At 39.4% G+C, this 27351-nt stretch overlaps 1 protein-coding gene across 1 annotated transcript in view; it reads right to left on the reverse strand.

Annotated features, from left to right (window-relative positions):
• Window positions 1–26879, reverse strand: part of efna5a (ephrin-A5a) — a 47729-nt gene extending 20850 nt beyond the window's left edge. Inside the window, exon 1 of the mRNA XM_084388248.1 lies at window positions 26084–26879. Coding sequence (XP_084244374.1) covers window positions 26084–26208 — 125 coding nt within the window. The 5' untranslated portion in view covers window positions 26209–26879. The remainder of the gene's footprint in view (window positions 1–26083) is intronic.
• Between the last annotated feature and the right edge of the window lie 472 nt (window positions 26880–27351).

Here is a 27351-nt window from a genome sequence, read left to right on the forward strand (position 1 = left end):
CCTCTGTGCCTGCTGGCTCTTGTCCCTCTACACTTGTCACACTGAAATTCACCCGCTCGAATGTTTTAAAGTCTTCTGAAGAGTCTCTTGCAGGCCTGTTAGCACGGGGGAAGTGTCAGGTGACAAAGCCAGGCTTAAGGACTCACTGGGGGCCTCCTGGCCCTCTCCACTTCACTCTGTCGTCCACACAATGGCTAATTGGAGAGATCTACAGGGTTCAAAGATCCAGGGTTTAATCAGTATTTAGCACCATCTGGCTGCACAAACTCCTCCTCCTCCACATCCCTGAATTTAAGACTTCCTGCTCAGGTTTTGGACCTTCAGGCCTTTCAAAATAAAGCTTGGCAACAAGACGAAGATACAGTTGTTAAACCTGAATGTTTTATTTATTCCTGAAGTGCATTTGGGGGGAAACTTAATCTTAAGTATCAAGTTTTAAATGTCAAACAGATGTAAGGCACATTAAGGGACACGGAAATTTCTACTCTTATTTTTATTTTCAAGCTACAGTAAATTCTCATGCTGAAGGATCCAGTTACCTATGCCAATGACCAGATTCCAGTCTATACTGTAAGTCTCTCCCTCGCTTTCCTTTCATGTCTTTCTGAAGATGCTGTTGCTTTAGAAGCGGGCAGCAGTGCCTAATGAGCATCAGTGTGCATATGTGGCATATATGTGGGTTGCCAGGTCTTTCTTCTGTCAGTCACTCCTGCTGAGCCATTTAACACCATTTTGACCAAACATGTCAAACGGGAGACAAACGCACCTCTTACTGAGGACAATTGCTGCATGTTTAGCCATTTTCCTCAACAAATCCAAATGTAAACAGATGGAATGAAAAGAGATTAAGTGAATTCCAGTTCTGTGAAGGGTTTGAAAATGTCAACATATGTTCAAAATGACAGCAGCCTAAAAGAAACACCCTGGCATGCATAGAAAGTGCTTATACTCTTTTTTTAGTACACTCTTTCTTCCGAGTCTATACTTGTCACTCAACAGGTACAGATAAATGGCTCTTTTTCTATGGAGATTTAAAGGCTTAAAGGATTGTTTACACTGTAAAGTCAACCAAAAAACAACATACCACTGGTAAAATGGGCGAGATCAGCACATGTGACGCTGAGAATGGCATAGACTCCTATCTTTAAAGGAAATCCCTGTGCATGTTGTTAGGCATTGTTTAGAGTAAACATAATCATCTCCATTTCACAGCACTATCATCTTCCTCATCTAAGAGGACTTGAAATACGAGACCGGGAAGTCTGCTCAGGCACCTCTAGACAGCCTCACAAATGAGTGTCAGGCAACTTTCCAAACAAAAACACATTCCCCAGCACATCCCTGCCTTCATTCACGCCTAATAAGCCGTGCTCCACACATACGCTCGTAAGTTAACAGGAATCGATGCCATTAAAAAGTCTTAACCGAGCCTGAGATGTCAGACCAGGCCAGAGGGATGAGCTCAACTAGTGTGAGCCAAGAGTTTATAGAGATAAAAAGCAGGCGTTTTATCAATGGCCTACTCTGCGGCCTCGTGGGACCAGACTCCAGACGGAGAGGAGGAAGCCTCTTTTTGCTTGCGGGTGTGGCAGAACAATACAGCACTGTTCCAGGTGTGAATGTTTCCTAAACCAACAGATCTGATGCCACATTGCTGCAGGCAAAAAAACTGAAAACAAGGAAGCAAAGTGTGCCATAGATGCTGGGGCTGAAAGTTTGAGGGTGATACGTCAGTGTGATTCAGTGTTCACGCTTGCGACATGTACGTCTCATAATTTCCCGTAATTTCAACTCTAGGAGGGACCTCGAACAAATGATTGAAGATGAATGCAGGTATGTGAGGGTGCGAGAGGTCAAAAGAATGAATAAGCACAATAGCATTCATTTATCTGCATGAATCATGCACAGGCAGTTTCGCTGTGGCACACTGTGAAAATCAAATGCTGCAGAGGCCTGAAAGCTTTAGGAACAGTAAAAAAAAAAATACAAATCACTTACTCAACCTCATGTAGCTCTAAACCTCTAAGTTTTTACCACAGGAGACATTTACTATAATGCCCTATGGGTGATTGTGATTTAACATGTTTAATTGTTTGAACCAAGCACAAACACAAATGAGTTTTAAAAGCTATGGCGGAGGGGAAGATTTTTTGTGAATAGTGACATAAAGTTGGCATGAAATGGAAATTCACCCTGTCTATTTGCTAAATGCATGTTATTAATCTTTGATCGTTGTAATTTTTAATCAAAATGTCATAACTCAATCTTCTGATGAAATGACATACTCTCTGTTAACGTTTGCTAGACTCCTCCGATCACTGAGTTAGCCTTAACCCCACAATGTTGTAACCTGTACAAAAGCGTATAAAAGGGGTGTGTAACGACATTTTACACACTGGCAAGTTTTTGGTTTTGGGTAAAGCTTCTATTAGTAGTAGTAGCTACACACTGCATCGTCATTTTCTTTTTTCCATTAGATGACAGGTGGCAACCAGCATTAAGGTGTAACAGTAATACCGCCATCTACTGTGTTGGAGTATCAACCAGATAGTTACTGGAGCTGGATTATTAACAATATTAGTATAGTATGTAGAATGAATATGATATCAATAGTTGATATCTCAGTTATCATCAATACCGATATACTGCGACACCCCAGTGTAAGTTCAAAACACTTGGAATAAGTCATATGGATCACTGTTTTTTTGGACCACAGCTCCATTCAGTTTCATTACATGGAAAAGAACACCTTGGATGTTTTGAATAAAATCTCCTCTTGTATTCCATGGAAGAAAAAAAAAAACATTTAGAACAACCATAATTATTATTTTTTTGAGTGAACTATTACTTTCGATATAAACTGTTTAATTTTGGAAACTGCAAAAATTGCAGCTAGGGCCCCAAACACCCACTCCTTCATGAGAGGACTTCAAGTTGTCCAAGACAGGTAGACACAAACAGATATTGTCAATGACACATGAAAAGAAGATACGCTTATCTGCGCTTTAGCTAGGCTTTAACTAGCACGGCCTCGTTAACAGACCTGCAAATGAGCTGGAGCCACCGCAACGCTGAGGACTGACCGCCACGTTTATCTTTGGAATGTGGGAATTTAATCTGCGGCCCAGGAGAGGACCCTCCGCGTTGACAGTTTGTCTCTTCAGATGGACACCTCGGGCTGGTGGGAATGCAGGAGGCACCGATGAGCCCTGGTTATGGTTCGGCTCAAAGTCTTGTCTCTCCACACCTCCTACCCTGACCTAAGCAGAGAAGAACTCCTCATGGCCTCTCCATGGGCCCAAGGGAGGGCAGCTGGCCCAACAGTTGCTCTAATGCTGGTCCTTAGAGATCTATCTTGAATTCAGCATTTTAATTTAAGTAAAAGTTACATGATAATTAAAAAAAATATGAAAAACCGGAGAAAAAAAGATCTATAAAAGTGCACAGAGGGTAAAATAGCAGAGCAGATGAATCCGCAAGCCGCAAAATAGCAAATAAACTCCAATTTCAATAAGACACAAACCCAAATAAAACAACGATGTGCTTTCAAAGGGAGAGGACTGAATTTTTATAAGGAATTCCACAGAGCTATAAAAATGTACTGAATGAATCAATTCTGCGTGAAACAAACAAGCACAAACAGAAAAAAACTTCAGAGAGCAGCGCTGAAACGAGCACCTTTAATAAAGCCACGCCAGACCTTTGGTTTCTTACAGATGGAGCATCAATCATGAAGGATGGTACAAACCCAACTCCTGGAACAAAACCATTGACTATTGACATAAGGCACAGGAATATCTGTTTGGGACTTATCCCTTGAGAGGTGAGGACTGATAGACAGAGACTGTATGTCATGTACCCATGATTTTTATTCACACTCCCTCTCTCAGTCTGTCTAAAAATCATGTCCAGAGGGGAGTTCAGTCTATCTATTTGATGAATGGTCCTGAAAGACTTGTTTTTTTCTCCCACACACTCCCACATTTAACCTCCCACTGTTTCTCTCTCTCTGCCTCTCTCACCATACCTCGCTAATGACCACACCGCTTGCCGGCGCACGGTGGCTACCCATCAATAACTCCCACATCACGCAGGTTCAGAGAGGGGAGCCAGATGAGCCTCCGGCAGGCGCACATCTGCTTCCCGCTTTTCTGTGGCCTGTTGGTGTCCCGATGCACGGCATTCTTTCAGAGAGAGCGTGGCATAGCTAATGCATGTTGTTGGGCTTGTTAGCGTGCGGCCATGGGCTGCTTATTTATTACAGGGCTTCCACATGTTTTACTGAACGGAGCTAACATGGCACAGATGTTGTGTAAAGGCAAACATGTTTTAGTGCTGCTTTGCTAAACAGGGGAAACTTTAACCTGTGAGGGATAAAATGGGCTAATACATTATGAGTGACAGAGAGTAAATGGTGGCGCACAAATTTTTTTTATTCTTAAAGGTGAACTAAGTAACTTTTTTATCTTAACCGAACAGCTTCGGAGTCATTGGAATGGTTATATGACTGTTTTCGGGTTGAATGGTGGTCTTCTCGCACCCCTCGAGCGCCTGTGAGACGAAAAACCACCCTTGCAACTTTGGGCCGGCGGCAAAGAAGAAGTCGGCAAAGCTGCATAATGCAGCTTTAATCCAAATATTTTTGTCGTTGTCCAGTAAAAATGTCTAAACATTCTTCAAATAAGACAAACGTACTTCAGCATAGTTGTTTGAGGTATTATTTAAAATAATATATAAGTCTAACCCAATTGGTAAATTGTTGTTTCTTGTTTTAACAATAAACCTCACAAAATTGTGTTACATTTATACTTAAAACAAGAAAAAAATATATATTTAGCATCAACCTATGTTAACATACTGTATATTTATGTACATTTATCCTTGTGCTTCTAGGGTGAAAATTATTTACAAGCAATTATATAACAACAGAGTACATTAGGCATGAAGGAATGTGTTTTCTCTTACCTGAGCAGGAAATTCCACAAGTCACCCGAAACGAGGAAACATAGAGAGACAAAGAGAGAGAAAACAAATCATTAGTTTATCAGGTTATGCTTTTGCATTATATATCCATTGTAATGTCTAGCACAGGGAATTGCAGCAGTTAAATAGCTCTGTTGTTTCACCGAAATAATACAGCAAGCTTGTGTATGAATTCTTTCTATTGATAGAAAAATGTGGATGTTTCTATATCAGTCAGTTGCTTAAAAAAAAAGGACAACACTAAAAATACCTAATATAACACTGACCCACTTATTAACAACACTCATGTACACCCTCGTTACTTCAATGGCCCATTACAGTCAGAGCACCATTGAGAATGGCGTTAAATTGTAGGGAGCCGGGAATTCACGCAGGAACCAACTTCTCGCTCTACCTCAATGCGTGGGTGAAAATCCCTTTCCTGTCTTGCACAAAGGATCACTCTGTGACCCCATGGCACTTCATCCAGAGTGGATAGTTATGACTCTGTGTCCATTATCTAAATGGAGAGCACTTGAGCAGTATTGATCAGGGCCTCTTTAAACTCATCACACTGTCCTGACATTGTATCCAGGCATCCGCCAGGTCAAAGGCTAATAAATCTGAATCATAAATGAGCCAGTCCGCAGACAATGGATGATGAACTTTTAGAGCCTCCCCTGAAATGTCTCTGGACACTTGATGATTAAATGTTAGCATGATGTCACAGCTGAGGGATGACCGGAGTAACGGAGTGGAGAGCTCAAAAGCATTCTGAAATCATTTTGCTCCAACTCGATTCCACTCTGGGTTTTCCATTTCAAGACAAAAACACCCCTTTTTAACTAATAAAATGTTACAATGGTAATAATTATTAATACTTAATTTAATTACAAATATTATAATTATAATTTGTATATAATATTAATTTTATAGTTTTAAATACAGTATATATACGCAAATATGTTGTTTATAATATATTATTATAATATTGGAATCTTTTGAGAATTTAATATTAATATTGAATATAATACATTATATTTGCCAATTACATACAGTATACTATGTTATTATAACAAATATTTTTATGTACAATTACTTTAAATATTATAAACATTAAATTCTATAAATTGTCTATATTATAAAATTACATATCTGTCATATGTAATATATATATATGTAATTATAATACTGGAACTTTGAGAATGTTATATTTATAATATTTAATATAATTATTATTACTATTATTATAATCACATTTTGCAGGCAAAAATATTCATCCCCTATTTCCTTTCCACTCTTTATCACTTACATATTCTGCTAATGACTAAATAGGTTGTTTTCAGTGATTCATATAGTCCCAGTGCAGTTTTCCATGATGAACCCTTCAAATATGCAGACTAAGGTGGTGGAGGAGAGAATAACATGGTCATGTGTGTATGGTTGGTGAGGAGGTGTTATAAGTTATAGTGCTGTTGGACAAGTAGCGCAAGGGCAATTTTCCCATTGTAAGAGAGATCTACAGCGCTAACAAATCACACACTGCCGAATCTGCACCCAGACTGACGTGCCTGAACAAGGAAATCAAAACTTTTGTAAAAGACCAGTGGTCCTCTTCTTTTTTCTCCTCATTGTGTAGAACATCCTCTGTCCTTATTTGCTCTCATTCTGCCCGGATTTCTAAATGAAAAGTCTCACAGTCTAAATTCTCTGGCAATGTTCAAGGTTTTTAAAGCAAATCTCTGTGATATACGACTTTATTTGTGAGTATTGCACAGATCTAAGATAACAAGGAGGTATCTGATCCAGATGCTTTGCAGTAAGGGGGGGGGTATAAGAAAGGGGTTGTATTCTCCACCGTTATGAGCAGATAACCGTACACACAATGCTTTCATCAAAAACATATGGGGCATCACAGAGGATATGGGGCTTTTTCTCATCCAGACAACAATAGTTAAGCTACACAATGCATTTAAATCGTCTTTATGGGATTATTATGGATGTCTGAGTTGCAAAATGAGTGTGGGAGTACAGACACGCTCTCCGGCGCAAACAAGACACAAAGCCACAGTGCTGATCCTATCGAGGCACGGCTCCCGCAGGCCTTTGCTGGAACTTAAATGACATCACATGACTCAAGAGAGCCAGCGAGCATCCTGGTTCATCCAGTTTCTGTGCATCAGCCTGAAGAGGTAATGCAAACAGCGCTAGGTTCCGCCCCTCACCTAAGGCAATGCTGGCAAAGGCCTCAGCCATCAAGCTATAAATTAGAATTTTCAGAAGCAGACACATCATGCAAATAAGAAAGAGAGACAAAAAAGGACAGGAATGTTGATAATGCTGATAACCCAAAGTTCTCACACTGCGGACAATAGCGCAAAAATAAAACTAAAAAGAGTCCTGGAATTTCTTGAAGAAACAGGCGATGTGGTGTACATACTAATTATCTACCCACAAGGCTGGAATAAGAACAACTGTCTGTTCAAAAGGATCAAGGGAAGAATAAGTAGTCTGAACCACAACCATGTACCTGATCCTTTCCTTTTTTTGATGAAGAGCAAAGGCTTAGTCTTTCTTCCCTCGACAGAATCGCGAGTGGTAAGACGGTGTGTCTGACATTCACACCGTGAGCGCTGGAGGACTGTACTCTCAATTGTCATGTTATGATTAGTGACATTTGAGACCTGGTAGATTTCAATAGGAAAGGTCAAAGTGTCAGACAGTCCAGTTTCCTGTGACATCACCTCTCAAGTGACAATGAGAGCCGGAGAGTTCGGTATGACACTGCATCATGTTCAATTCGAAACTACTGAACTACTGATCCATATGAGATCCCTCTGATGCATAAAAACAGCGCCTGCTTTGCCAGCAGGGCACATGATTGTGATAACCCACATGTTTTACTTAAACAAAAACCCATCCAGGTGTTTTGGATTATATAGTATGGCTGTCATACTTAGGGTTTCAGGACCCACAGGTGTGCAAGACAGTTTAAAAACAGCTGAATGCACTTTTGGAGGGTTGGACGCAGACGCAGCTGATGCAAGGCGACAACACAGTCGGCTTTCATCATTGCTAGTCCTTTGACGTGGGCTTGGTGTGTCACAGCCTTAACACCCATTGAACCTTTCAATTGCACAAAATGTTCTTTGGATTATTAAAATGTTCTTCACACTAAAATAAAAAAATGTTTAAGAACTGGTCACTGGAAAATGTTCTTTGGATTATTAAAATGTTCTTCACACTAAAATAAAAAAATGTTTAAGAACTGGTCACTGACAAATGTTCTTTGGGGAATCCAAAAGGTTTCTACTTTGGCAACGCTGCAAAACCCCCTTTCTGGAAACTTTCTTTTTAAGATTGTATATGGACAAAAACACTAACAGAAAAATTCTTCAAAAGAGTGTTCCACAGAAGAGAGTCAGTCATGCAGGTTTAGAACTACATGAGGGTGAGTAAATGACAGATTTATGACATACTTTTTGGATGAACTATCCCTTTAATTCTTTAAATATCAAGAAAACACATTACCGTGACATCACTCAGTAAGCCACAAGCCATTTCATTGGCCCTAAAGGAGAGATAGATGACCCTTATTTCGGTGTGGGAGTGAGATGGGGGTTTGATAGGGCTGAGGTTTGCACCGAACTCCACCTGCGCTGATGATGAGGTGAGGGTTGAGTTACAATGACCAGCTTATGCAGACTTCCTCTAAACGCTTTCAGATCTGACAGATTTAAAGCTGAGGACGGACACACCTCATTCATCCGACCATTCACGCACACGGACACGCCATATCTTTACATATAGAAGAGAAAGAAATGTTTATTTTATTTACAGCTTGTGGAAAAATAGGAACGTCTGAGTGCGAGGCGCAGGAGGTTATCTTCAGGCCAGCGTTAAGGGAAAGCACATGTTTGGCCTCACTTTAGAGGCTAATGTCAGTTGGATTGAATGGCTGGGAAAAATCCAGGCTGATTCCAGCACCATCCAGCCAATGGCAGAGCATTAATAACCTGCCATGCAATACTTTTAATGCCCCATCAAATTTTATTAAGCACAGTAGCCATCAAACGCAAAATAGATGCTTTTTTCAGGGAGTTACATGCTGTATAAAATATTATAAAATGTTTTTAAGTCTATTTTTTCTGGTGGAGCCCCAATCCTAAGGTCATTCCGGAGCTTTATTTCCAGAAACAGCCAGGAGAGCACATCACCACGGAGACGTCTGCCCTGATGATCCTCACAGCTTCAAAGAGCTCAGTCCCACACATACAAAACCACAGAGGCGCAGACATATGAAAGGCGTCTGTGTGGATGTGTGCGCGTCTGCTTAGGTCAGTATTGCCGCGTTTCTGTGTGTGTGAAATCCTATCAATGTCACAAAGGTCACGCTCGCTCAAGATAACCCGGGGAGATTGGTGTGAGGTGCCAGGGTTTTTTCTTCTCTTTATTTTGTGATTAGGTGTCACAAGGATTTCTTTGGTGTCACAATGAGGCCTTTCATGTCGTGGGCACCTCAAGGTTTAATAGGCGATTCACTACATTCAGCATGAAATGTAAAGAAAGAAACCGGTCGGCTCACAATACTCACCAAGACCACAATGGCATGCACACCAACTCATTTTTTAAAGCGAGAGGAATTCTATCCTTTTTGTTGTAAAATGTTTGTGTAATTCCCACAGGAAATCTGGGATCGAATGGCCGCGCACAATGAACACAGAGGCGTCCATTTAGCGTGTCACTCAGCTTGTGGTAAAGCTTATTCGGGTGAGTTATGTTTAAGGGGAACTTTTAAAGGTTAAAGTCAGCGGCCAGGATCAGTAAAACGAATGGAACGGCCTAACGAAAAAGAGTCTGTCAAAACAGTGCCTCGCCACAGTTCAACAAATATGTTACCATGTTTACAGTGACCATGACAACAGATTCTGCGAATAGACGTGTTCGGTGATCATGCTTATTTTGTGATTCACGCTTGCCCTGAAGTCCCTTTTTCCACTGTGGGTCTATGAATATTCCCTGTGCGTTTGAAAAAAACTGCATTTAAGAGGATCCACGGGCTGACTGACAGCATTTCTATATATGCGGTCATGCACTACTCATTCAACACTCCCTGATTTAAGCACAACTCAAAATGTTTCATTATAATATCATTTTAAGGCCTGGAGTGAGGAGGAATCTGATTGGCTGTTGACCCAGGTGTAGCCTAAACTTTAATAAATAACAACTAGGGCTGTCAATCAATTTAAATAAATTATTTATTTTTATGCATGTAACTTTTACTTATGTATGTAGCCCTTACTTAGTTAAATCAGCATATTTGCAACATTTAAAACTCAATGCAAATCTGCAATAATGCTAAAACATTCACCATATAAAGAAAGCAAATGACTTTACCTTTGTTAAATGTTTTAACTATAAATAATTATAAATTAATTAAACAAAAACAAATGTATTTCATCATCATATAATGATAAATGGTCTATTGGTACTGTGTGTATCATGTATATGTGAGGTGCAGCTCCAGTCCATCCAAATCAGATCTGAAGGTTTCGATCGATTTTAAAAAACAAAAAAACAAATAAATCACATGAAACAAAATGAATAACTGCATTAACAACATTTTAAAAATGACATTGTTAAACCTAACTACTTTGACAGCCCTGATAATTATAAATATTTCCTTGTGAATGGTTGCCCTCTACATCCGTCCTTCAATCATGCTCTTTTCAGTGGCAGAGCGTTAGTCTTCAGTAAAATAGACAACATTTAAACGTATGCGGCCAAGAGGGCAACATACATAAAAGAGAGTCTGCAAAGAGATCTGAGAGAAGGGCTCTTTAGCAGAGACAGTTTTATAACCTGATTCACTCAGCAAAATACAGCGCCATAAAAGAAGCTCTCTGTCCATGCAACGTCATGGCACCATGACAGGCCGTGTTAATCACTGCCGTTATATGCACATCCAGCAGACAATCTGCAGCCACAACTGAAGCCTGCGCTGCATAGCTCAATCAGCCCGAGCCCAGCAGACCAGAGCCTGGAAACCGCTCTCATTCCCAGAAAAATCTGCTGAGGGAAGGGGGTAATATCTTCTCTCGTCATAGCTGCAATAGTCTAGGTCTGGTTCTGATCAGAGATAAATGTCTTGTGAGTGGACTGTGCTGTGCTAGACCGGTCTTAGGGCCCGTCTGGGGTCAGTATGGATCATTTTGTTAATAGAGACCTGATGTTGGTATATTACAGTGTCAAAAGTATAACTCTAAATGGTCACACTGGGTACACTCTAAGTACTTGCATGCTGCCCAGTGTTTTTCTGTACAGGCCATCACCAAACATCACCAATGGTCTTTCTAGGTACATACAGTTGCATACATATAACAATTTTATAACAAAGAAACAGATTGAATGGAACGGCCTGGCTTGTTTGAAAGTTTTGAAGACGGACAGACAGACAGACAGATGGATAGGTAGATAGATAGATACATAGATAGAACTTTCTGTGGAATGTGGTTATTTCAATTCAAATTCACACTCATAAATTGAAGAGGGCCATTTCTTCAATTCTGAATCTTGCCCAAACTTGCCATGTAATACATAGATTGAAACTTTTAAAGCCCAAAGTACTCTTTGGCCATCCGTGTCCATGACAGTCTGTGCACTGTCCGTGTGATGTAATTTCCACACACACTGTCAAGTAAAGCACAATTTTTGTGTCCGCGTGTACAACAGCGCATGTGCGAGTGACTTGAGCGCTTGAAAACAAAGTCCACTAGACAGTGCGCACACGCCGAACGCGTCTTTCCACGCTCCAAAGGAGTATATTTTGAAAGGCTTGCACGCTCAAGTGTGAGCGAGATGGACCGGAACGCTGAAAATGTTGTATACCCCGGCCTTAAGTCTTTTGCCTTGTTAGTCAAAACTGTAGATCAGTAGATAAGCTGAACAAATAGATAGGACAGAATGATTAATGCTGACTGTGAATTTCAAAGAGTCAGCTTTAAAAGACAGGCTGCCAAACTATCATGTGTCTACACCACCAGATAACCTTCGACTCAGCTTTCATGGGGCGTTTGATTCGCTGTGGCCCCCTCAGTGGCTAGGGTGAGAAGGAGCACAACATGAAGAGAGGAAAAGTCCCTGTGATGGTGCTGATAGTCACACTCTCGGTGTGTAGTTTCCTCCATCTGTGAGAAACAGCCTGCGCTGCTTGCTCAGCGGGAAAAGACACACACACAAACAAACACACACTAGGCGGAGCCGCCATTCTGGCCTGAGATTCCAATGACTTTGACTCACATTTGCGTTTATTTGTCCACATCAGACAATGCAAACAGTGCACTGCATATTTACACTATTAATGGAAGAAAAGTCCTAAATTACCAGGTGCTGACATCAATCCAAAAACCGAGTATGTATAGTATAACATCATCGAGAATATAAAACAATAAGCTTCTCCAAGTCATGTGAGAGTTCGGCTCCTGCTAAGATCCTGCTGATGTGCTGAAACCTCCTACTTGTGCCAATGAGAGAGGTGTCAGACACAATTAGACACCTTGCTCCGCACACCGCGTGGACCAACGCGCTACTTGTCTCTTCTCATTTACAAAGATTTTGTTCAACAGTTCTTTCATCTGCTTCTACAGACCATCTATTTCAATTGGAAACGAACGCACTCAGACATAACCAAACAGAATTTAGTAAAAAATAGTCTTCAGTTAAGAGCTAAACAAGGCAGGCACGTTTATGGTCTCAGTCACTGAACCAAAACTCTCTAGAGAGATTGCAACTTTCGGGATAGCTACAAAATGTTGGTGTGTTAAACAGCCAGTATGTGGTATTTTATAACTATGCAAACTAATCCAAATTGTCAGGTAAACTGATTCACTTGGCCTGTCAACTTACAGCAGTTTTTTTCTGTGAATTATTATTATTATTAAAATTTGACACCATGTTGGCACTTATGCCTGTCATGATTATTGATTAATCATATGATCATGTTTATTTAATCTAATCACACTAATTTGAGATAACCGCAATAATTGTGCAGTTTAAATTTCATTTACATATTGCCATTCAAATAATGGAGATTTAAGCACTTAAAAAAATGCCATCAACTATGGTAGGGAGAATATAATCTGGCAGGGAGTGAAGAATGAAGAGTTTAAAAAATACTGTTAGAAAGTACACAAAGATCGTCGAAGGTTTGTATACGAAATGAAGGCTTGTGTTTCATCATACATTTACATATATCACTACATTTTAATATATTATACAAAATTCATGACTGTAATAGGCCTAGTCAGCACCAAAATAAAATCTTCATGGCAAGCAAAACAGCTAAAAAGTACAATAAACAAGCTCTTCCAGCATTTTCAACTTAATATTTCAAACTAATATTTGAGAGAAATTCTAAAACTTTTCCTGTGAGACTTTTTAAAAACTTTCTCAATAATCCCTTTCATTTTGTAATCATTATAAAAAAGAATAAAAAAGTTAATTAATTAATTATGACCCCTGACTCTTACTCTTTTTTTTTCAACCATCTAAGCAATTCAAACTTTAAGTACCACCTTTATGAGTGATTTTGCCTATTCAAGCCTTTCATCTAATGGCTTTGAATTATCTTTTTTAAATTTTATATTACAGATATTTATATATGTAATTATGTATATGATTATATATACATGTATAATATATATATACATATATATATATATATATATATATATATATACACATATATATATATATACATATATATATACATATACATACATACATAACATACACATATATATATATATATATATATATATAACATAATACATATTCATGTCAAACCATTCACAACTATTTACTGATGTATCCTTTCTCATTTAAGTGCACAGTTAGCTGAGAAAATCAATAGCTCAAGACCACACGCCCTTTAATCAAATCTGGTTTTCTTAAGTGCTATTTATACCTAATGTTTGCGGCAGGCCACAGGTTGCTCATCAGACGGGCCCTGGGAGAACACAACATATGATTCAAATACCAGCACAGATACTAGCGCTTTCACATATCTTCTCTGAAAACACCATCCTCACGCCCTGTAAAAAACGCCCCTGGGCTTAACGAAAGAATGTGCCCAAGCAGTTTCTCTCTCTCTCCGCTAGAATGGGAGTATTTTTTTGGCAAACACACCAATTCAATTAGCACCTGAAAGAAAGTGGGCTCCTCAGTGTAATTATATCATCGGTCTAATTGGAGAATTCTGGGAAGCCTTTCTTTTGAATGTCGCTTTCTTCAACTCCGGCCTGCTCTCCGTGCTGCAGTTCATTTCCACTGGTTTGTTTGGAACACAGAAAACCACAGAGGTTTTTGCTGTGATTACACATTTGATTTGGAATTAAAATGACTCAGGGTGTGTTGGCTTGAACTTGATGTGCCACAGGCCCATCAATCTTGGTGTGGACAACATTTCCAGGTACTTTTCAGTTGGTTTTCCCCACCCTGACGGGCATTCTTTTCATTAAAAGCCACCATTTTATACATTCATTTGATATATTATATTCAAATTTGATTTTCTTCTAAAAGAATAGAAATGTCATTTTAACTGATTCCTATTGTTTTTTTCCAACAGTAATTTCAACTACATTCAAACTGTGGTACCTCAGTCTCAGCCACCAATGGCATTAAGATAAGAAATAAAAAATACACTGTAAAAAAATATATATTTTAAATAAAAGATTATTGGAGTATGTTTTACAAGAAAATACTATTTCAGTTTTTACTGTGAATTGTCACATTTAATTTAATGTCTTTAGCCCTATTCGCATGGGATAAGTATTATCTAAGTAATATCTGGCGACCTCTAGTCATTTGTAATAATTGCGGAGGTTGTCTTTGATCCTAATCCCGTGCGAATCGGCCATGTCTGTAATTTGTAAAGTAAAAATTCCCCCGCAAATGACCTACCATATTTACTTTCTGATTCTTTGTAATTGTTTGTGAAATTGACTAGCAATTTCTGGGTGAAATATTTTTCTGCACCAGAATCTATTCAGTCTGCATGATATAAAATATATAAATATAGATAAATGGATACATAGATATATTTATTTTATGTTAGTAAATCTGTTACTTGGTCTGAAAGGTGATATTGTCTTGAGGTATATATATACATATTTGTTTTGCCCTTAGTGAGTCCTGAACAGTAAACGTATTTATCCTTGACACAGCAAATATCTCTGCCATCAAGGGTTATTTGAGTGCAGCCGCAACCCAACAGAGCTGAATAATGACCTAAATGACTGAACACAAACACACTCGGAATAAAACGAACAAAAACACTATTTAACAATCTGACCAAATGTGCAACTGCAAGATTTGGAGAGAACATTCAGAGGAGCAAATCTGAGCAAATCCAATTTTTTTTTTCTTCTGTGAATCATAATTTAACAGATGTTTAAGAACGAAAAAACTTTTAGGTGACTTTGATCTTTGCAGCAGGACTTATTTCTGAAGCGTGAGAGTCTGTGAAATGGCCTGAGTGATTACCCTTGGTTGTCTTTTTAAACACTTATCAAACACTTTTATTCGAGAGATAAAACATCCTAAATGCATCATAAACATCTCAGAGTGGTGATTAGCTCAGCCTGGAACCCAATTGGCTGGAGATGCTAATGGACTGAAGTCAAGAGAGCGTTGGAAGCCGCAGCCATGTGGTTTCGACCTTTCTGGCTTTGACATCAAACTGTGTGCCATGAGGTCAGTATAAACCTTTTTATTTGGCCTCACAATCGCAATTTTCTTTGTCTCAGTGAGAAAACCAGAAACAATTAAACCCACTGAACTCCCACACCGGCTTCAACAATTCTGCCTTAATTGAACGTAATTCTGCACCACAACAAAAGGGCTGTGAAAAATGAGACGACGAATGTAACATTCTCATTTTGCCTTTCAATGTGACGCGATAACATTATGAACTGCCATTTTGTACAAATTATCACATTTCAGCATCATTAAATAATGTTCACACCCCGAGTACAAAACCCAGCGTCCAGGATGTCAGATTAAAAGGGTGCAAATGTGGCAGGACGTGCTGTTCCAGATAAGCACGACCGCATTGGGGTCTGTCTTCAAAAGCACGTCTTCATCCTGCGCGCACCAAATGAAATTAGTGTTTCTGTCTGGGCGAGAGCGGAGTTTCACAATAAAATCGCACGGTGCAACACAATCATCTGAAAAGCATCTGGACTGAGATAGGCTCTGCCGTACCGACTCCATATGGCGAATTCAATGGCCACCACGAGATATCGCACCCGGGCAGGGAGTGGGGAGATAGGCAAAATAATCAAACGCAGAAAAGAGAAAACACAAAGTCATTATAAGACATAAGGGATGAGACAGAGGCAAACAGAGATTCATTCCCCCAGTGGGAAAGCTAAAAGTGTCTGCGTGCTCGTATCCTAACACCCATATAACACATATTCCTTGCTTTCAAAGGCTGGTATGCATATTGGGATTATTCCTACAAGGGACTTGCCGACAAAAGATATTATCAGTTCGACAGGGTCGCCAGAGGGGATGGAAATGACATCAGAGTTAAGGCGGACAATAAAAAGGGGTGAGAACTCGGTTGAGCCCAGGCTACAGCCCAGCGTAAGCCATTTCATCCCCACCGTATCTGATATCAGCCCTTAAGACAGAGTCTATGGACGTGGCAGACAACTGGCGACGGAGGAAGAGAAGGGAGAGGGGAGCAGCTAAGGGGGCCCATGCATCCCGTAACCTTCTCACTTTCACACCGGATCTCTCCTAGCAAACTTCAGGTGTCCCGTAGAGCATCTGAATTATACAAACGCTAATATGAGAACATAACTTATGATTCACTCTCTGCTCTCTGCTGGCAGGGGCCAGTGCCGGGCCAACAATTAAATGTTGTAAATTTGACGGTAGTGGCTGTTCTCCCCACTTATGAAATGTTGTGACATGCTTTTAAGGGTGATTGATCGTTAAGTGAGCTTGCCATGCAAATCGCCAGAACCAAAAGTGAACTTGAGAGAATGAACATGTTCTGCATTCATTCAGGCCACCCCAAGTTACTCTTCTACACTAATCTGCCCGAGATACTCAACCCAACAAAACCTTATTGGTTTCCCCAGATCTGCAGAGCCCGTACTGATGTTTCAATTGGTGGGTTCTAGAAACCACTCCCCTCGATTGCTTTGCTCCGTGCCCCAGTTTTTTCGATAGTAAACAGGGACACTATAACATGTAAAAGCTTGCTGTAAATTATGGTTGCAAATTGACAAAAATAAAACTAATTATTAAAAATGATAGTTAAAAGACAAATTAGTGTGTATTTTATGATATAATAGAATGCATGTACAATAACTCAATTATATTTATGTGAATTTGAAGGGTAAAAAAAGTGAATTTTAAACAAGTGAATAAAAAAGCCTTACTTTCTGACACAAGCTATATGGAAAATCTTTGACTGGCAATAGCACTTGAACATCCCATGTGCATTGCGTGTCTGGACCTGACCAGCTGAACTCCCACATCCATCCACATCATATCCACAACAATAGTCACAAGATACCGAGACTTTCTTTTTAAACCAAATTCTCATCTGGTCAACAAAACACAAAACAACTAAATCTATCTGACTTCAATGTTAATATTTTACGTAAAAAAAAACTGTTTCCAAAAAGAAAGAAAAAAAAAATCATCATACAATATGAATCTGTTCATGAAAGGCTGGGTTGACGGTATCATAAATTTGATCACACTTGTATTACATTTTAAAATCTATAAACAATACTTGACACATAAAAACCCTAATCACAAACCTAATAAAATCTACAATGTAAAATCTTGTTTCTTTGTAAATTCTATGTAAAAAAATAAATAAAAATACATTAACCATGAGTAATTATCCTGTAATAAAATAGCAAATTGCTGCAAATTACTGCGTGCAGTTTTGAGAATATTAGAGGGTGATGATTTGAAGGATTGTCTTTGTGTCTTTTCACGGGAGCAGAAATGCCCAGAGGGCCATAGGTACAGCCATAAAAATGGTTTATTTGTTTCCTGAGCACATTTAGTGCTTATGTTTCCATCGGAAGCCTTTATGGCATCGCAATAATATTTATGTCGAAGACAGATGGTTTCCTTTGAGTTACAATGGGATCGTATTTCATATGCCTAGTGGTTGTACAAAATTCCTCCTGAAAAATGTATCGGGTTTTTTTTTGGATATTATTTTCTAATGAAGCATGTGAATCAAGAGTTATTAATTTAATGGATAAATGACTTTGGAACATACATTTTTTAGTTCATTGTATTCCGGAAAAATTGATTTTAAAGAATTGCTTTTAGAAAACATATAGATAGAAAATGTAGATTTATTAGAAATTATATGCATCTTTCAAAGCAAAAATTAATGCTAGACAAATTTTACAGAAACACAGAAAAACAATGTGCTTTTAAACGCTGAAAAAATAAAAATGTTCATAAATATGCCTCATGTAATCATTGTATGTATCATTATTAAAAGTTTTATTTTTACTTATGTAGCCATAAAAACAGCCATTCAAATTTTATTAAATAGCACAACAGCTCTAAACCCAACAAAAGCTCCCATCCTAATCCTAAAAAGAAAAGATTTATCTGTGCATTTACTCATGTTTTAATCACATTTAGGATTATTCTCCCTGCTTCATGCTTCAAAATGTTGGCAAACCAAAAAAAGCAGCAAAGCTGACAGAGACGAAAGAACTCTGATTCTTTTTTTTTGATCGCTGACCACATCCTTATTCCTGGTATATATTCCAGTACATATTGAAACAGTAATGTAATGTTACTTATTCAGCCTATTAAAATGTGACACTTCCAGTTTTCACCTGTCTGAGTTTCAGTGTTTTGCTTCACGTCAGTTCTTATTAGTGATCATAGAGTGATCAAATTGGGAGGACCAATAATGATTAGTTTCAGTAACTAGTGCTTCACAGTGATTCAAAGAGAGCCTGAGGGGAAGATACCTTCATTTCCTGCAGACTCCCTGCCCCTGAATGGTTGCACGGCTGCTTTGAAACAGGATGATACTGGTTAGTGGCTCATTGTCTATTAGACAAAGTAGGGCTGTTCACCCATTAGCACCTCTTTGTAGTGACTGCTCAAGGTGTGACACACAACTTGTCACTGGAGCAGCGTGAGCATGCCTGCAGTTTCACTGAATCACATGGGAGTTCAAAGGATTCAAAACAATGGCGTACGCCCATATGCATATTCAAAATGGCATTTCATTACAAATCAAACGACAAGCAGTGCATCAAGTATAATAAAAAAGTCACACGTTTGGTCAACTGGGCAAACGGCTCCCAGTTTGACCAGCATATAACTTGCGTGTGTTTGCTAGCCAGAAGGTCACTCTTGGGATAGGAAGTGCTTGATTGACTAGCGGCTGACACTTTGTCCTGCTTCTTTGTGATGACCTGTTACTCCAGCTGCCCTCTCATCCCCTGCAATGTTTGCTGCCCCACGCACGCGATCCCACTCCCGGCTGCCAGCAGTTTGCTTGTCCGCCTTGCCGCTTCGCTGCACCCTCTCATCGCATTACTTCTGCTATTCTAACTTTTCCATCAATTATGCACAAGAATAACTGAGGCCTGGCCGCAGCAGATACATAAAAGAGGAGTGGATGCCTCTATGACTCCACCGTCTGCCAGCATGTTCCCCCTACCAGTGATACTAGTGCCACTGTGCCAGAGCACCAGCGTACAGAGGACACGGTTGTGCTGCCGTCGCATGAGTCTGGTTTATTATGTCTGTGCTTCTGTGGAGTAAATCAAATGTGTACATTTAAGGTTGTGTTGTGTAACTCGAATGTTTTAGGAATACTTTACTAGTTTGGAATGGGATCGACACACTGAAACTGCTAGAAATCAATAAACAGTTCATTCTTTTGCATCGACTGACTGCAAGATATAAATTAAACAGAGTTTGGAAGGAAATCAGTTGCAACATATAAAAAAAAAAGTGAAAGTGAAGAAGAAAAAAAGGCAGCCAAAAATGGGAACCTATACACCCAAATCTGCAGCTGTCCCGTTCAAAACACAAAATGGAAGCAAGTTTGAAAATGGCCGCGTATACACTCCTAAGTCTGCAAGACAAATACTAGACTACTCATATGGACAAAAAATAAAGGGCAACTAACTAACGACAAACGTGACAAAAGTGTAATTTAATGATTAAAACAGACAGAAAATTATATTTAATGGCATCTAACAATCTGTGGCAAAGTGAAAAGAAGATATTAATTTGCATAGTCATCCACACTGATATAGCAAAATGACCTTAAGATTCCAATGATGGTCACATTGACCTCATTTTCTCAACATTGCGTGTGAAGGTTTGTTGGCCAGACTTGACTCTGAGATCGCAAACAGCGTTTAATGTTTTATGGGTCCCAATGCTCGGAGAGTACTCAAATTTGTGACATGGAAATGCTTTACCACTTACCACATACTGATAATCTACTATAAACGGTTCCGCAATCTCAAACCAAGAATGTGACTGGAACATTCAGATCCCCCCCCAAAAATTTTTTTCCGTTTTGTTTTATTTTTCATTAAAAGAGGGGTCTACACATTTCTAAATATGAACCAATGAATGTGCAACATACACAAACATCAGCCAAAAGATATCTGTAAACAATTAACAGCCTGATTAAAGCATCTCCTGCGTAATTTATTATTGGGTTTATCCAGAAATAAACTATTTAAAAAAAGAAAGAAAATCAATTGCTGCATTATCCTTAGAGATTTTCCTTCATCATTTATTTTCGTTCAGAAAAAGTTTGGTAAATTGAAAACGTCACATTGTATTTCTTTTTCTCTACAATATTTAATTAACAATCTGATGATTTTGTTGGAGCACTACCATAGCTATGATTGCAATATGTTCACAATAATGTAGCCAAAGCAGCTTAATGTCAAACAGTGAATTTGAAAAGATTTATGTCCTTCACCACAGTACAAAAATATTCATCATTCAATTTTTCCATGCTTTGAAAGGGTGAAATATTTTATAGAAGGCAGCTTCAAATAATCCTTGTACTGTAGGTTCCTTCTGGATGAGAAAGAAAGATTAAGGTATTCTTCATCCAAAAGTCCCTCATTTGTGCAGGTGAAAGCAGTTTTAAGGTTACAGACCAAGTTCAAATCTGCGAGACACGTTTTTCAAGCTAGGAAGCGTTCTCTCTCATCCTATCTCTCTGTTTCTTGTTCTTTCTTGTTTTCCTTTCATGCTAACTCCTGCCAAGTCAGTCCATTTTTATTAGCTTAGCCTGTCGAACAAATGCTTCCTTCATTATTTCTCATTGCGATTAAATGTGCCGTAATGAAGGGCACAAAGAGCAAACCGCTCTGCGCTTTCGCTGCGAAAGAATGCGCAAAGTAGTCATTACCGCATGCTACATTTTCCTCCAATTCTTATCAAGGGGGCTTAGTAAACTTTAGGATCCTTTCAGGAGCTTTATCAGGTCATTAAGGTCTGAAGCTGATTAATATGAATGGTTGTTGAGGTCGTGGCTCTCCGAGGGAGACATAGAAGGGTGAAGGGGTTCAGAGGAAGTGTTTTGTATCTTTACACAATGGGCCGATGACCTCCTAAGCCCTTTAGTGCCTCTCTGTTAATACCTTCAGCCAGGCCTTCAAAGACCCCAGCAAAGACATTTCACCACTCACAGTTTAAAAGCTCACAGAGTATGAGGAGCTTACCTCAAGCAAACAGAGAGACCCGAAATGCATCAGTTATCATCAAAAAGTTCAGAGAGGATGAGCGATCGCTGTGATGACTCAAGCGTGAATTTGTAAAAAAAAAGAAAGAACGGTTAACTTTAATTTAAAAAGAGACACTCCCTGAATTCTCTCAGAGACGCAATCATGACAGTTTATTAGCGGAACGCAAGAGCTGAGCGAAGAAAGAAGGGGGTCAGGCGCCTCTCGGTGTGTTAGGGGTCATCAAACAGCAGGATGTTCTAGTTACCCTGCAGGAGAACTTTCTCTCTGCTGGAGTGAGTCTTCTGATAGCCCAAATCTTTTGAGAGCACCAGCACACTGCCACACAGCCCTGGAGGGTTAATCAGGATGGGGCGCGATTGTGGGACTCAAACCAAGAGGCCTGCGGTTCCCATCTGTAACTCTTTCCATTCTTTAGTCGCTCTATATTTCCTTCTACAAGCCCTGCTGTATGCACTTCCTGCATGTAAGAGCCTAAATACTTGAAACTCTGGAAAAGATCCACTAAGACAGGAACAATGGCACCCTTTCACGTGAGCTGAGAGAAGACCGAGGTCTTCAGACCAGTCAATATTTGGACATGATTTTTTCACCCCCCATTTGAAATCCAAGCGGAACCAAGCAGCAGGAGGCTAGATGTGCCAGCATGGGAAAAGGAGGGTAAACACACAGAACAATACAAACTGAACCCCACACAATACCACCGAACAGCTATCACAATATCAACTGGCCACAAACCACAAACCATGGGCTTTGTTTTTAAAGTGGGGATTAAAACTGAGCCGGCACAAAAAGGAAACCATTTGAGGTCATATTGCACAAGCTAGAGTTAAGAGGTGAAAAAGAGAGGGCTTTACAGGAGATCCATGACATTTCCCATTTCTGTAGTGAAGAAATTAGCAGAGAAAGACAACCTAGAAAGTGTTTAAGTGTGAAATGTTACAAAAAACCCAAGTCTAAAGAGGCAGAGCATACTACTCACTTACACCACCTGACTGAGTAGGCTTCAAAAACTGTAGGAAATGTGCCACATCTGTTATTGAGAGATTTGAGAGGCATTATCAGTGATTAAAACGGGACTCCGTCAGAATGCTGAAATCCCTCTCCCCAGCTGTTAGGTCCATTCGACAGACCTCTTTGATGGACAGCGGTATCGGCTTCCATGGCACCACATACACAAACAGCCAGAAGATTAAGGTAGGAATTCAATACTGATTCCTGACTGATCCTGACTATCAACAACAAATAAACAGGTTTCGTTTTCAACACAAGATCTATTTTAGTTTAAAATTCCAGGAACTAGCACAAATTGGACCACAAAACCAGTCACATGGGTCAATATTTTGAAATTGAGATTTACATAATCTGAAAGTTGAATAAATAAGCTTTCCATTGATGTATTGTTTGTTAGGATAGGACAATGTTTGGCTGAGATACAACTGAAATCTGAGGGTGCAAAAAAATTTAAACATTGAGAAAATCGCCTTTAAAGTTGTCCATTTATGTTCGCGACTGTGCTGCATTCACTCACAAAAATAAACGTTTTATATATTTACGGTAGGAATTTTACTAAATATCTTCATGGAACACGATCTGTACTTCATATCCTAATGATTTTTGGCATAAAAGAAAAATCGATCATTTTGACCCATACAATGTATTGTTGGCTATTGCCGCAAATATACCCGTGCGACTTGTGACTGGTTTTGTGATCCAGGGTCACAAATGAATATATTTGTAATGTAGATTGCTTATCTGGATTACAAGAACACTACTTTCTCAGACACGCAGGATAGGGAAGGAAACAATAAGCTCTCTATCTCAAGCCAATCCAGTAATGCCTGCGAACGAACACGTCTCGAGAAATGACTAATCTGAGAACGAGCTGGGAAACTTCAGAGGAAATCTGCCAACTTGAATTGAATTTGTAATTGCAAACGGCGTGGACCGCATTGGAGGGGAAAAAAGAGCCCCCGAAACCCAGTGAAGCTTGTAAGACCACCATATGTAGAGCAAGACAGAGGCTTACATATGAATGGGTGCACTGCAAATCTCAGGCCAAAAACTAAAGGAGCCATTCCCCCCTAAATCCTCTAAAGAATCTCTATAGACTCCGCCGTACTCACTCGTGTGAAAATACTAGCAATCACTCAGTATGTTCGCCGCTGCTTTAAAGTGCAACTCCTACGCTTGCAAAATAACGAGAGATAAGCCTTAAGAGATAAGCCTCCCTGCACACTTTCAGGGAAAAAAAAATTATAAACAGTTGTGTTTCTTATTATTATAGAATGCCATTAAGCTACTAAGAACTTCAATTAAAGCTGTAATGTAGGCAATCTATAAATGAATTAATATTTCATGGCATGGCTATCTAAGTCTTTGAGTTGGACTCTTGTACAGCTGTCTCTAATGTTCGTAATTTAGGCATGTTAATGAGTGACATTAAGAGAGGATATTTAAAACAACACAATGAAATGATCAAGCATCTTAAAACCTGCTTAAGAATTGGTCTTTCGAGGGTCCGAAAGATTAAATCAATGTTTAAATGAAGAAGTCCAACATCAGGCCGATGTGCAGACACATTCTGATCAGGAGGTAACTTGTTTTTGGGTTATGAGTGACATTTAAGGCCCCGAGGTCTTGCCAGAGAGTGCTGCTACATTATACAGCCCAGCCAGATTTGAATTAGGCCATTGGGTGAGTACATGAATGTGAATGAGAGATACTCATTTGAACTAACTCATTTATTTGCTAGAGGGGCCTCATTTTGCCCGGACAAAACATAGGCAGGGAGCCTCCAACACACACACACACACACACACAGATATTCACAATCACACACTGCTGCCAGGCTATAGAAACAAGGCTCGCCCTCAAATTCACCCTGACCAGAGCTCAATACTGTCCGATGATGGTTAACCGCAGCCTTGTGCTGTTATCACTGAACGTGTGACCCCTGCATGCGCTTCTCTCTCATGAGCATGCACCCAACTGGGCATCAACCACTCCTGAAATGCCTCTCAGGGTTTGACCCATTGTGTAAAGCCAGCATGGGGCTGGGGTGCAGGGCAGAGAGAAAGCCCCATGGCAACTGAAGAGAGACAACCGAGAATGGGGATGAGCTGGAATCACTGCACTTTCAGGCAACTCTAGACTTGCGGCATAGAGAAGGGCACAGCGAACCTGATGTAATTTCAATATAAATATATTTATTATATGTTAATCTGTTAAGCAAATTCCTCACATGAATAATAATATATTAAGAGATGAATTATTCAAATTAAACTACCCAGACTATTAACAGTCATCAAACCAACTTATTCAATCTCACATTCAGTCAGAATAGTACTCCTGATGCTATTTTTCATTAACACCCTTCAATGCACATGAAGGTTATATTACCTTATTAGAAAACCTTTGTTGAAAACCATTACTAGCTCATTTTCAGCCACACATTTTATAAATGCCTCAAAAGAAATAGGAATTGATAGAATTGTGCCCTTTTAGAATTATGATAACAAGCAAAATCACATTTCAAAGAGGTAAATTGGATTTTAAAGAACAACTGACCAATGAGGCATGATATTTATTTCTAATGATGTTTCTAGAGGGCAATGTCTAGGACAAGCTAGTGGTACGGCATAACTTTTTCCTTTGAAAGAGCTTGCCTGTCAATCTCTCAAAAGCAGAAAGAAACCCCTCTCATATAAATCCTGTCCAAAGTTATCGCAGAATGAGGTAAAATTTCACTCAAAAAATAGGATTTATATATATATATATAGCCTATATATATATATATATATATATATATATATACATATATATATGTGTGTGTGTGTGTGTGTATGTGTGTACATATATATATGCCTACACACACACACTCACACACCATTTACACTAGTTATTATACTAGAGAACACTTTTGATAACTAGCTTGCTAAACTAACTAAAAAGCACTTAAATCGGACAACGTAAATAATTTCATAACTATTCGCGTCTCGATTATTTTGGCAATTCCTAGCGCCGTTTTTTTGCCGCGCTTGTAACTTCATATCATTTTTCCAAATTACTGTAAAATAACGCTGTCAGTGCCTATCGCGCGCGAGATGTGCACGCGTGTATTTTTAAAGAACTTTGCGCTAACAATATGTGTTTTTTTGTGACTGCTGTATCATTCATGAAACTTATTCAAGCGTTCCTGGCGGGTTGACGAGCCTGTTCAGTTCGCAGCCGCAGTAGGCTATACTTCGCTCGGTATTGCGGACTATGGCGCTTCTAATGACAAGTGAAGCTGCGTTTTATTATATTTACTGTACAATTAACTAACTCACCTTGGGTTTGTTCGGTTCCAGTAGACTGCGAAGCGATCCGCCACAATCTTAGACGCCGGATCCAGGCCCAACACAGACATAAACAAGCTGATAAACGCTAAATAAAACATCTCCACTTGCGGCATTTCTGAAAGTTTCAATCGCAGCCTCCTTCGATTCAGCGTGACGAACTGCGCGACCCGTCAGTTTTCCTTGAATATCCCACACGCGGAATGTGTTCTTTTTAAATTATGTTTCTTTAATTGTAATGACAGATCTATACGACCGCAGTGCAAGGAATGTCAGAGCCTTCAAAGAGTCACAGTTACATGTACATTTTTAGAAGAAACACTAAGAAGCCGGTTAATTCGCTCGCTGTCTGTCAATAGTCCAGTCTGATAATGCGTTCATCTCAAGCACATCCTTTCTTGCGATTTATCGAGTTAGTTTTCCACGAGGAAAGAAAGCAATTAGACAAATTTCAGGTCCTTTGAGTGTTCACTTCCCATCCCAAAGTGCGGTTTGTCACTGTAGTTAGTTGGAGTGAATGAAAACAACAGCGTATGTCCACTGGCACCTCATCGTCCAACATGTGAATGAAGACCCGAGCTCTGTTTGTAAACCTTGACGTTTACCAACTGAATTTGTATAGATGCTGTCCTGACGCGCTGTCTTCAGTTTAGGAAACCAAACTACCTTCCTGGACGAAATGCACAAAGGTTTTAGCGCATTCAAGATTCAGTGGTAGGATATAGTCCACAACAGTAATCTTCCAGGCAGCTAAGTTGGTCAGGGTGCATGAGCCATGCTGTCACCGAAAGAGAGAAAGAGAGAGACGGTACAGTTCCAGCGCTCTCTCCCTCTTTCTCATTGGTTTGCATTTTGAATGATGGGCGTCTCGGTTACAAAAACGACATCCCGCCTCCAAAGGTGGTATGCTGCTTTTTTTACGGCGATGTAATTCGCAAGGATATATTCACAGGGTAATATCACTTGAAAGAGTTTCCTTTTTTTCTTTTCCCTTTTTTTTTTGGCAGATGGTAGCCTCCTCTGACAATAATATTGTGAAAAATATATATAAAAAAATTTTGTAAAAAAAAAAAAAAAACTATTACTACGTTGTTAGGCTACGAACAACCAGTTTGCAAGTTTCTTCCAAAACCAATAACCAATGAAACATTCACGATAATATATCAAAATATTTAGGCTATGCCTACTTCAGTTAGAATACTTTGAACAGCCTTTATAGAGTGTCCCACAGTCCCAACTATGAAACTGACGGAAAATAT

The sequence above is a fragment of the Rutilus rutilus genome (genome assembly GCF_951802725.1).
Source record: "Rutilus rutilus genome assembly, chromosome: 18".
Taxonomy (NCBI): Eukaryota; Metazoa; Chordata; class Actinopteri; order Cypriniformes; family Leuciscidae; genus Rutilus; species Rutilus rutilus.